The 12,798-nt window shown below is 42.3% G+C and overlaps 1 protein-coding gene across 2 annotated transcripts; it reads right to left on the bottom strand.

Moving 5' to 3' along the window:
* Positions 1-2,515: 2,515 nt before the first annotated feature.
* On the bottom strand, positions 2,516-5,764 carry LOC135530964 (GTPase IMAP family member 4-like). Of its 2 annotated transcripts, none has more exons than XM_064959131.1 (2): positions 5,338-5,764; positions 2,516-4,987 (listed from the first exon to the last, which is right to left on the bottom strand). In XM_064959131.1, the coding sequence occupies exon 2, from the start codon at positions 4,915-4,917 to the stop codon at positions 3,661-3,663; it is 1,257 nt and encodes a 418-aa protein (XP_064815203.1). In that variant the 5' UTR covers positions 4,918-4,987; positions 5,338-5,764; the 3' UTR covers positions 2,516-3,660. The 2 variants fall into 2 exon arrangements, with proteins under 2 accessions (XP_064815203.1, XP_064815202.1); XM_064959130.1 differs by having other exon boundaries at positions 2,516-4,949; positions 5,338-5,763.
* Between the last annotated feature and the right edge of the window lie 7,034 nt (positions 5,765-12,798).

The following is a 12,798-nucleotide window of genomic DNA, read 5'->3' as shown; positions in this document are numbered from 1 at the left end:
CTGAAATACCCATCCACGACCCATTTTCAATGCCCTGGCTAAGGGAAGGAGGTTCTCACCCAAGATTTGACGGTACATGACCCCGTCCATCGTCCCTTTGATGCAGTGAAGTTGTCCTGTTCCCTTAACAGAAAAACACCCCCAAAGCATGTTTCCACCTTCATGTTTGACGGTGGGGATGGTGTTCTTGGGGTCATAGGCAGCATTCCTCCTCCTCCAAACACGGCGAGTTGAGTTGATGCCAAAGAGCTCCATTTTGGTCTCATCTGACCACAACACTTTCACCCAGCTGTCCTCTGAATCATTCAGGTTCATTAGCAAACTTCAGACGGGCATGTATATGTGCTTTCTTGAGCAGGGGGACCTTGCGGGCGCTGCAGGATTTCAGTCCTTCACGGCGTAGCGTTACCAATTGTTGTCTTGGTGACTATGGTCCCAGCTGCCTTGAGATCATTGACAAGATCCTCCCGTGTAGTTCTGGGCTGATTCCTCACCGTTCTCATGATCATTGCAACTCCACGAGGTGAGATCTTGCATGGAGCCCCAGGCCGAGGGAGATTGACAGTTATTTTGGGTTTCTTCCATTTGCGAATAATCACACCAACTGTTGTCACCTTCTCACCAAGCTGTTTGGCGATGGTCTTGTAGCCCATTCCAGCCTTGTGTAGGTCTACAATCTTGTCCCTGACATCCTTGGAGAGCTCTTTGGTCTTGGCCAAGGTGGAGAGTTTAGAATCTGATTGATTGATTGCTTCTGTGGACAGGTGTCTTTTATACAGGCAACAAACTAAGATTAGGAGCACTCCCTTTAAGACTGTGCTCCTAATCTCAGCTCGTTATCTGTAGAAAAGACACCTGGGAGCCAGAAATATTTTTGATTGAGAGGGGGTCAAATACTTATTTCACTCATTAAAATGCAAATCAATTTATAACATTTTTGACATGCGTTTTTGGGTTTTTTGCTGTTGTTATTCTGTGTCTCACTGTTCAAATAAACCTACCATTAAAATTATACTGATAATTTCTTTGTTAGTGGGCAAACGTACAAAATCAGCAGGGGATCAAATACTTTTTCCCCTCACTACATCTATAGCAACAAAGATAGGCACATCTATAGGGACAGTCATGTGTACAGCTGTATTGACAGTTATAGGCAAACCAGAAGTGTCAGCCATATTGACAGTGATAGCAGGAGGGGCAGTTATGGCAATGGGGGCAACCTTAGGGACAAATGCATTGATAGGAGTTCCTTTGTAGGTTCTTCAGTAGTTAGTGTGCTGTTGTAGGTTTTTCAGTAGTTAATGTGGGGTCAGAGATCTTGGTGGGGTTCCTGTCTCTGGTGAGGTCAGAAGTAGTGATGCACCGATATGACATTTTTGGCCGATACCGATATCCGATATTTTCCTTGCCAAGAAAAACGATACCGATAACCGGTATTAAACTTTTTAGTGGCCTTTTAAGCATTCCAGTACATTTAAATAGTTAACACACAGACATGAATGCAGCGGTCTAAGGCACTGCATCACAGTGCGAGGCATCACTACAGTCCCTGGTTTGAATCCAGGCTGTATCACATCCAGCCGTGATTGGGAGTCCCATAGGGTGGCGCACAATTGGCCCAGCATCGTCTGGGCGTAATTGTAAATAAGAATGTGTTCTTAACTGACTTGCCCAGTTAAATAAACGTTGCACACACCACACTGACCAAAAAGTCATTTTGTTGGCATTTACATATGACTCCATTACCATTTTGTAGCTCTGAGTCTCTACTTTTATCCAATGTAAAAAAACACCAAATGTTGCTAAATAAGACCAAATCCAAGTGGTGAATCACAAATAGTTGTAATTAACACGATGGTTGTGTTAACACAAAATGGTAAAACAGGAAGTCAAATTAAGAATGAATATGCTATAACAGTTATGTTAATAAAGACAAACATTAGGCCCCGTTAGTTACAATGTAATTCATATCACGTTTCAACTTGTTACCATAAAATGTAAACAGAGAACTGTTCTCATTGGACAGAATAGAGTCAGTGTGGTTGACACTCCAGACTTGTTTGAGAAGGTAGAGCAGACACCTGGGTACATTCACCTTGAATACCAATCTCTGAGCTGGTGTCCCAGATTGACCCAATTCTAACTCTGTGTTGAGTTCTATTCAAGATGGCTGATCTGATGTGTTTTACTGCATTATCTGAGGCATGAATATTAATGTGTCAGTGTGAGAACGAATAACCTGTTATTCTAATGTCCTAAACAGTATCATTATTAGTCCCACACACATTTTACTACATTTTATGTCCAGATCAGAACTCTTCCATTAACATCAGTATCACATCAGATGTGATGGTAAATGGTGTCTCTCTGCAGTGGAGATAAATGATGCATATCTTGCATTCAACATCATTGGCTATCAGCCTGTCAGTACTGTTTGTCCTCTGTGGGCCATAAATATATAAAATCATATAAACCCTTTGATAGAGAGCACATAATAAACCACAAACACATCATGTGAGGACAAGGTTTCATTTATATCTGATGTCAACATATTTCTGTACAAGTGAACAAAGTACAGTGAGACTTACATTTCCACGTATCTCACTGTTGACGTTCAACAAATGGGAGGAGTGAGGCCTATGAAGCAGACAAACTGGTTTCCTTGACAACTTTGTTATATAACACATGCCTCCCAAAATTACACACTTGTGGTTTTTACAGAGTTAATGAACCTGGATAGATATGATTCTTGGCATTGTTAAGAACAGAAAAAAACTGCAGTTTAGTATATTTCATGATTGTAAAATGCAGTTTGAAATACTGTCCATTACCAGCTATGCAACATGACTGCAGTATTCAACACCCTCACACATGCAGACCAAATCATTACATTTAGTGATGGTGGACCAGCCCCAACAGTTCTTGGTCTATAAACAGAGTATGTGTGGAAGGAGTGTTTTGATATTAATTAAAGAAAGATTAAGAATAAGATGGTAGAATGTAGAAGAGTTAACATCAAAGACAGGGTGGCAGGTAGCCTAGCGGTTAGAGTGTTGGGCCAGCAACCTGAGCTGTCAACGTGAAACATCTGTCAATGTGTCCTTGAAAAAGGCACTAAACCCCAATTTGCTCCAGGAGGGTGACCCTGTGGCACAACGCATTTCACTGCATCTATCCGGTGTGTGACAATAAAACATTTTTTTGTTGGTAACTTCCTACGAATACCCTTTTCATAATGGATTAAATGCAAATGTATTAACGCCTCATGAGCTATGTATAACACATTATAATGCCGTTTATGCACTAATACCTGCTCACAAACATTTATCTGTTCACATTATAACCAAGACAGTAAAATGTCATATGAAGCTAAATGTTATACTTGCCAATATGAAATAGAGAATGACATGTACTCATTCATCAAGGGCTCTTCTCTATGTACTCTCCTCTCACATGAATCTCTGTCTTGAACACCTTGACACCATTTTCCAAAAGGGTATTTTAATATAGAATGACATCATTATGAAGAGGGGATTCATAGGAAGATGCATTCCTATCTACTGTGCATGTTCTAACTGTCCAATCAGAGCTCCTCCCATATAGAGACAGGAAGTGGAGCTGTAGTTCAGAAGTGAATCACAGGGAAATATCTGCTTTTTTCTAGTCTTTGAATTTATTTCTTAACGCCATCACACCAACTCCTCCTAACAACCCTGATAATCCTCCTAACAACCCTGATAATCCTCCTAACACCACTCCTCCTCCTGGGCCAACTAACCTTCCTGTCAATCCACCAACTGCTGCTGCTCCTATGAAACCCATAGCTGTTCCAACTGATTTCCCAGTCTGGATCTCAGTGGCTATAGAAGACCTTACAACCCATCTTAAAATCGGTCCCCAGGCTATGTCTATAAGTGTGTATGATCCAGCTCCCATTGCCTCAGGTAACACCCCTATCAGGGAACCCCTTATGAACTCTGTCACATTCACAGGGTCTTTGCTCCATACACAATTGCCTCCCATGGCCACTGCAACTAAAGCACTGAGCAGATAGAAATGCTTTGGTTTCATACATAAAATGGACAGAATCGCTGCACCACGTTGTGCTTTTTTCTCTTGAGTTTCTCTCTCCATCTCTCTCTCTTCTCTATCCTCCATCTCTCTCTGTACTCTCTCCTCTCTCTCTCTTCCCACCTTCTTTAAGCATTTCTGCTGTTCTTCTCTGTTCCTCTCTTCCCTGAGACTCTCCTCTTTAATCAACTCAGTCTCTTCTCTTGCCTTTCTTTCTGCCTCCTGCAACATGCCATGTGTGTAACAGCTACTTTCGTTCACATTCATCATGATGAGAATCTTTTCCAGCAGCTCAGTCACCTGGTTTCTATTGGCTCTGTCTTTGTTGTTAAGGACATGATATCTCCAACCACGCTCTTCAATGAGCTCAGACATCTTAACATTTTTCTCTACTAGTTCCTCTATTGTTCTGTTGTTCAGCTCGTCTCCATGAGTAAAGACAATGATGGTGTATCTTGAAGCTACTTCACCAAAACATTTCTCAAATACAGTGACTACATCTGTCTCCTGCTCAGTGAAAGTATCAAGAGTTAGAACAAAGATAAATGCATGAGGTCCAGGGTTAGAGAGATAGATACATCTCTCTATCTCTGAACTCAAACCCTCCTGTGTGTGTGTTGCATAGAAGAAGTCTGGAGTGTCAACCACACTGACTCTATTCTGTCCAATGAGAACAGTTCTCTCTTGACATTCCATGGTAACTGAGGAAAAGCTCAAAGCTGAGTGAAACACGTCTTGACCCAGAATGGTGTTTCCTGTTGCACTCTTCCCCACTCCAGTTTTACCCAGCAGCACAATCCTGACATCAGGAGGATGAGGGGCTGTAGAGAATCCAGGTCTGTCCATTGTTGATTGTTGTAGGCTACTAACCACCAGTCCTGTTGATCATAGACAACAATGTGTCAACCTAATGTCTCTGTGAAAGTCAGAATAGGGTGTATTTGCACCTGTTTGTTACAAGGCATTAAAACAAAGTTTAAACATGACATTAACTATAGTGTAATGGGGCCTAATCTTTGTCTTTATTAACATAACTGTTATATTAATTCTCGCAAAATGTACCATTTTGCGTTAACACAAATGTGGCCCATTGTGTTTATTAGAACTATTTGGCTTGAAGTCGAATGATTATTCTACAAAGGCAGATGGCGCCGTAGACTAAAATAATTGAATGATGAAGAATCTGCGCATTCTATTAGACCTAAAGTTTGACATATAAACTAAAGGTTTACGTCTTTAAACTAAGATTGATACAATTTTACTTACAGGGGTATATAAAGTAAAGTCCGATAGTTCAATAAGTGTGAGTGCGTCGTCTCTCTTCAAGAAATGGCCCGACTGTTACTCCGTTTTCTTCGTCACAGTCAAGTTGCCAAATAATGAGCGGAAACTTATTCGGTCATTTCAGTAAACAATTATTAACTGCAACATGTTCTGAATAGACTATACTTGTCACTCTGTTGATCTAAAGATGGCTTTAACCTAAAAGATATGCCACGACAAGAGTAGGCTAGCCTATATTCCTATAACCAGGTTACATACATCAATCAAGGATATGAGCTGCAGTCAAAAGTAAAATGTCTCTATCCTGAACAAAAAGTCGGCGCCTGTTTGTTTAGTGTCACTTTCACACAGAAAATAATAAGGTGCGGTCTCATACCCAGTTTCCTGCCTGTCGCACTCGTCTCGCAGGTATTTTATTGCAGTCATAGGTCGACTGTCATTTACAATTTGACTTGGTCTATGTTAGGCTTTATGAGACGAATGTTGTAGCCAATTATAGTGCTACCCTATATATGTTACGTTTCCATAATGGACTAAGGACCCGTAATTACAATTCAAGAATTGACAACTGTCATTAATTTTCAAAGAGGATTTTTCAGTTCACATTTTACATCCTTCATTGAATTTAAGCTACTGAAGTAATTAAATCATTCCAACCCTACTTTCACGAGACCTTGAAGCATCTGTAAATAAAACAAGTTTACTAAACATCTGTATCCCTCCTCACTAAGATCATCAGAGATCAAATAGATTACTTTTATACCAGTCTCAGGAGGAAATGGTACATTCAAGGTTTTAAACAAATTCATTATAGAATGAGTTCATTAAATAATTAATGTATTTTCATGTATTTGTTTACTTTATTTCAGTGTTTTATTATATAATAATAGCCGACCTGCTACAAGATGAAGCGGCCTGGCCATAGGTACCTTCTGCAGAATGGTGTGATTTCTACATCACTTTCTGTAGCTAAGTTAATTAGATCTTCTGTCTGGCTGGTGCTTATTGACTGAGTAGGCTCATAATGAACTGCAGTTACTGTAAATGTGTCCCGTTTCAGGAAACTAGGCATATGTCGCGGGTTACTACTTCACAGGAGAGCCGTTTGAACGTAAACTCTTTTTAAAAATCTAAATGTTTTTTTGGGGCAGAAATGCCGCGGCATATGCCTAGTCCGCAGCACTATAATTGGCTATAATAAGTTTTATAAAGCCTAACAGGCCTAGTCCTATTGTAAATGACAGTCGACCTCTATGACTACTATCAAATGCCTGCCAGACGAGTGCAACAGTCAGGTAACTGGGTTTGAGACCTTATTATGTGCTGTGAAAGTGAAACCCAAAAAACAGGCGCCGACATTTTGTTCAGGACAGAGACATTTTACTGTTGATTGCAGCTCATATCTTCGATTGAGGTCTGTAAATACAGAATCGATCCAGGATCCTATTTGCATGTACCAACTTACATGCATTTCGTTTGGCACCTGGTTATGGGTGATGTAGTGGGTAGGTCCCAAAAATCCTCCCCATTATTGATTAAGGGGACCTTAAGATTCATATGTTTTGATGCAGGCCTTAATAATAAGATGCTGTTGCTATGTGTCTAAAAACTCTGCCACTATACGTTGCACAAGCTATCTATATTAGTCATTGTGGTTAAGCCCTGGCTGTTGCGAGAGTGTGCTTGCAGGCTAGGTCTGAGTCAAACCGAAACTAGATAAAGAGAAGTTTTATTTTATTTTTACAGGGACAGTGCACATTTGAAGTGCAGGTTTTAGCCAGCCGGCTAATTTTCAACCACAGCCCCTGGGCAGGTTATTAAAAACAATTACAATATAGACAATAACAACATAGGACAAGCAAGACATAGCATACAGACAGAGCAACATAGAACAAAAAGCATCATGTAACGGCGTTCTTCGTTTGTCGCAAGAAAGTCGGACCGAAATGCAGCGTGGTGGTTACTCATGTTTTTAATGAATGAATCAAATGACGATTACAAAATACAAAACAACAAAACGGACCGTGAAACCTAATTACAGCCTATCTGGTGAAACTACACAGAGACAGGAACAATCACCCACTAAATACACAGGGAAACCCAGGCTACCTAAATACGGTTCCCTATCAGAGACAACAAGAATCACCTGACTCTGATTGAGAACCGCCTCAGGCAGCGAAACCTAAACTAAACACACCCCTAATCAACCACAATCTCAATGCCTACAAAAAAACCAATACGACAACACAATAACATAAACCCATGTCACACCCTGGCCTGACCAACTAATTAACTAAAAACACATAATACTAAGACCAAGGCGTGACACATCAAAGTGTTTCCACACCTCACAAGCTACAGACAACAGACAACATGATTGACCTTTCGCCATGTCTTCATGCATTTTGTGAAAGTGTGATATGTGGTGCAGTTACAGTCGGGCAAAAAAGTATTTAGTCAGCCACCAATTGTGCAAATTCTCCTACTTAAAAAGATGAGAGAGGCCTGTAATTTTCATCATAGGTACACTTCAAATATGACAGACAAAATGAGAAAGAAAATCCAGAAAATCACATTGTAGGATTTTTAATGAATTTATTTGCAAATTATGGTGGAAAATAAGTATTTGGTCAATAACAAAAGTTTATCTCAATACTTTGTTATATACCCTTTTTTGGTTATATTTTGGTTTCATCTGACCATATGACATTCTCCCAATCTTCTTCTGGATCATCCAAATGCTCTCTAGCAAACTTCAGACGGGCCTGGACATGTACTGGCTTAAGCAGGGGGACACATCTGGCACTGCAGGATTTGAGTCCCTGGCGGCATAGTGTGTTACTGATGGTAGGCTTTGTTACTTTGGTCCCAGCTCTCTGCAGGTCATTCACTAGGTCCCCCCGTGTGGTTCTGGGATTTTTGCTCACCGTTCTTGTGATCCTTTTGACTTCACGGGGTGAGATCTTTCATGGAGCCCCAGATCGAGGGAGATTATCAGTGGTCTTGTATGTCTTCCATTTCCTAATAATTGCTCCCACAGTTGATTTCTTCAAACCAAGCTGCTTACCTATTGCAGATTCAGTCTTCCCAGCTTGGTGCAGGTCTACAATTCTGTTTCTGGTGTCCTTTGACAGCTCTTTGGTCTTGGCCATAGTGGAGTTTGGAGTGTGACTGTTTGAAGTTGTGGACAGGTGTCTTTTATACTGATAACAAGTTCAAACAGGTGCCATTAATACAGGTAAAGAGTGGATGACAGAGGAGCCTTTTAAAATAAGTTACAGGTCTGTGAGAGCTATAAATCTTGCTTGTTTGTAGGGTTAGGGTTAGGGTTACCACCATAATTTACAAATAAATTCATTAAAAATGTGATTTTCTGGATTTTCTTTTCTCATTGTTTCTGTCATAGTTTAAGTGTACCTTTGATGAGAATTACAGGCCTCTCTCATCTTTTTAAGTGGGAGAACTTGCACAATTGGTGGCTGACTAAATACTTTTTTTGCCCCACTGTATGTGTGTCTGATGGCAGTGTATTCCAGACATGGGAAGCTCTCACAGAGAAAATGGATTTCCTTAAGGGAACTATACAGTCACCTCTTATGACAGACCTTGTGGATCTGCTGCCATATGTTTGGGTTTTCTGTTTAACAAAAATACTGAGTGGAGGGGAGCCAGGCCATTTAGGATCTTGAATACAAGACATGCGTCGGTGTATTGCACAAGATTTTCCCAACTCAGGAGCTCATGCTTTCTGAGGATGCAACAGTGACGATGGCTATTGGGCTTCCTATCAAGCACTTTGAGAGCCTGTTTGTAGACAGACTGAATAGGTTTTAATGTTGTACAGCAAGCTTGGGCCCAACTAGTCAAGCAGTATGTTAAGTGGGGGAGTATCATAGAATTGAAGTACAGTTTTGCTACCTCTGTAGTCAAACAATTTCGTATAAATCGGAAATTAGCTAGGTTGAATTTGGTTATTTGAATGACCTTTTTCACATGCTTTTTAAAAGAGAGGTTGGAATCAAGTATGATGCCAAGGTACTTAAAATCAGATACCACCTGGAGCTTCTCCCCTGACACATTCACATTCTTCTCCCCTGACACACTCCCCTGGCTCAGTAGCATCTGTTGCCCTCTTTGAGAGGAACATGCAAACAGTTTTTTTTTCACATTGAGATGCAAACACGAGTCACTGAGCCACTTTGTAACCTGGATCATTACAGTAGTGAGTTCTTGTGCAGCTTGTTGTTTACTCTTTGCATGCACATATATCACTGTATCATCTGCATACATTTGAACTTCTGTCCCAGTACAGACAAAAGGCAGATAATTAATGTACAGGCTGAACAGGAGGGGCCCCAGTAACCACTGTCTAGTTTTGACATGTTGATCTTGTGTGACAGTGGACAATGCTAATACATTCAGAGAAGCTACTGTACTAGGTTACTTTATAAGGTAACCTCAGCTTATTGATACACACATACATTGACGTAGGTGATCATACCACTAGGGAGTGATCATATGTACAAAATCAGCTGTGCCCTTTGGTGGGGTGCAGAATTAACTCTGAAACATGTTCCCGTTGTCAAGTTCTGTCTCCAATTGCATTAATAAAGGTTTGACTCATTTACTTAAAGAAGATATTGTCTGATTGCTGATTTCACCAATAAGCCAATGATTGACAAGAAACAAGGAACCTACCCCAACAGTGACATCTTCTTCCAAGATGGCGTAGCAGTCGGACGTGTGTTTTGTCTTGTCCAGTGTATATATCGTTTTCCCTCGTATATATTTTGTATATATTTTCATCTCACTTTCCATATACAGACTGAACATACTCTCCTGCAACCCGCCTCACCCAATGTGGTACGGATCTGCTATTTTTATACTTTAGAACCAGAACCCCCATCAGGAGCTCACCCCATCTCCCAGCTAGCCGAAGAGGTCCACCAGCCAGTTCTTGGGCTACAATACTTCTTTTGCCAACTGGCCTGGACCCTTTATTGACGACACGGAGCCCGCCGACACATCACGACTGGTCTGCCGACGTAACTGTCCGAGGTGCTCTCAACAGGCTCTTCCGTTGCGACGTCGCCGGAGGCCCATCTGCTGGCCCCGGCCCGCTAGCTGATACATCACGACTGGTCTGCCGACGTAACTGTCCGAGGTGCTCTCAACAGGCTCTTCTGTTGCGACGTCGCCGGAGGCCCATCTGCTGGCCCCGGCCCGCTAGCTGATACATCACGACTGGTCTGCCGACGTAACTGTCCGAGGTGCTCTCAACAGGCTCTTCTGTTGCGGCGTCGCCGGAGGCCCATCTGCTGGCCCCGGCCCACAAGCTGTCTGAATTGCTGTGTCTCCAGCTCGCCTAGCGGAGTAGCGACTACTGAATCGGCTCTCTGACTCATCTATTGCTAGCTACTCATTGGACCCTATGATCACTCGGCTACACATGCCTCTCCCTAATCAAATCAAATGTATTTGTCACATACACATGATTAGCAGATGTTAATGCGAGTGTAGCGAAATGCTTGTGCTTCTAGTTCCGACAATGTAAAATCACAGTAAAATCACAGTAAAATCCAATGAGTAATCTAACCTAACAATTTCACAACAACTACCTTATACACACAAGTGTAAAGGAATGAATAAGAATATGTACATAAAAATATATTTATATGAATGAGTGATGGTATAGAACGGCATAGGCAAGATGCAGTAGATGGTATAGAGTACAGTATATACATATGAGATGAGTAATGTAGGGTATGTAAACAAATAAAAGTGTCATTGTTTAAAGTGACTAGTGATACATTTATTACATCAAGATGGCAAGATGCAGTAGATGGTATAGAGTACAGTAAATACATATGAGATGAGTAATGTAGGGTATTTAAACATTATAAGAAGTGGCATTGTTTAAAGTGGCTAGTAATACATTTATTACATACAATGTTAGTGATGGCTGTTTAAGAGTCTGATGGCCTTGAAATAGAAGCTGTTTTTCAGTCTCTCGGTCCCAGCTTTGATGCACCTGTACTGACCTCGCCTTCTGGATGATAGTGGGGTGAACAGGCAGTGGCTCGGGTGGGTGTTGTCCTTGATGATCTTTTTGGCCTTCCATGGACATCCGGTGGTGTAGGTGTCCTGGAGGGCAGGTAGTTTTCCCCCGGTGATGCATTGTGCAGACCTCACTACCCTCTGCAGAGCCTTACGGTTATGGGCAGAGCAGTTGCCGTACCAGGCGGTGATATAGCCCGACAGGATGCTCTCGATTGTACATCTGTAAAAGTTTGTGAGTGTTTTTGGTGACAGGCCGAATTTCTTCAGCCTCCTGAGGTTGAAGAGGCGCTGCTGCGCCTTCTTCACAATGGTGTCTTTGTGGGTGGACCATTTCAGTTTGTTTGTGATGTGTATGCCGAGGAACTTAAAACTTTCTACCCTCTCCACTACTGTCCCGTCAATGTGGATAGGGGGATGCTCCCTTGCTGTTTTCTGAAGTCCACGATCATCTCCTTTGTTTTGTTAACGTTGAGTGTGAGGTTATTTTCCTGACACCACACTCCGAGGGCTCTCACCTCCTCCTTGTAGGCTGTCTCGTCGTTGTTGGTAATCAAGCCTACCATTGTAGTGTCGTCTGCAAACTTGATTATTGAGTTGGAGGTGTGCATGGCCACGCAGTCGTGGGTGAACAGGGAGTACAGGAGGAAGCTGAGAACGCACCCTTGTGGGGCCCCAGTGTTGAGGATCAGCGGAGTGGAGATGTTTCTACCTACCCTCACCACCTGTGGGCGGCCTGTCAGGAAGTCCAGGACCCAGTTGCACAGGGCGGGGTCGAGACCCAGGGTCTCGAGCTTGATGATGAGTTTGGAGGGTACTATGGTGTTAAATGCTGTGCTGTAGTCGATGAACAGCATTCTCACATAGGTATTCCTCTTGTCCAGATGGGTTAGGGCAGTGTGCAGTGTGATTGCGATTGCGTCGTCTGTGGACCTATTGGGACGGTAAGCAAATTGGAGTGGGTCTAGGTGTCAGGTAAGGTGGAGGTGTCATGGTCCTTGACTAGTCTCTCAAAGCACTTCATGATGATGGAAGTGAGTGCTACGGGGCGGTAGTCATTTAGCTCAGTTAGCTCAGCTTTCTTGGGAACAGGAACAATGGTGGCCCTCTTGAAGCATGTGGGAACAGCAGACTGGGATAAGGATGGATTGAATATGTCCGTAAACACACCAGCCAGCTGGTCTGCGCATGCTCTGAGGACGTGGCTGGAGATGCCGTCTGGGCCTGCAGCCTTGCGAGGGTTGACACGTTTAAATGTTTTACTCACGTTGGCTGCAGTGAAGGAGAGCCCACAGGTTTTGGTATCGGGCCGTGTTGTTGGAACTGTATTGTCCTCAAAGCGAGCAAAGAAGTTGTTTAGTCTGTCTGGGAGCAAGACATCCTGGT

Source organism: Oncorhynchus masou, unplaced genomic scaffold, assembly GCF_036934945.1.
Source record: "Oncorhynchus masou masou isolate Uvic2021 unplaced genomic scaffold, UVic_Omas_1.1 unplaced_scaffold_1470, whole genome shotgun sequence".
NCBI lineage: Eukaryota > Metazoa > Chordata > Actinopteri > Salmoniformes > Salmonidae > Oncorhynchus > Oncorhynchus masou.
The sequence above is the reverse complement of the archived record's forward strand: the minus strand, read 5'-3'. Positions and strand labels throughout refer to the sequence as shown.

What these genes read in the sequence shown, in the direction of transcription:
- LOC135530964 (XM_064959131.1), bottom strand. Translation starts at nt 4,917, where the DNA reads ATGGACAGACCTGGATTCTCTACAGCCCCTCATCCTCCTGATGTCAGG.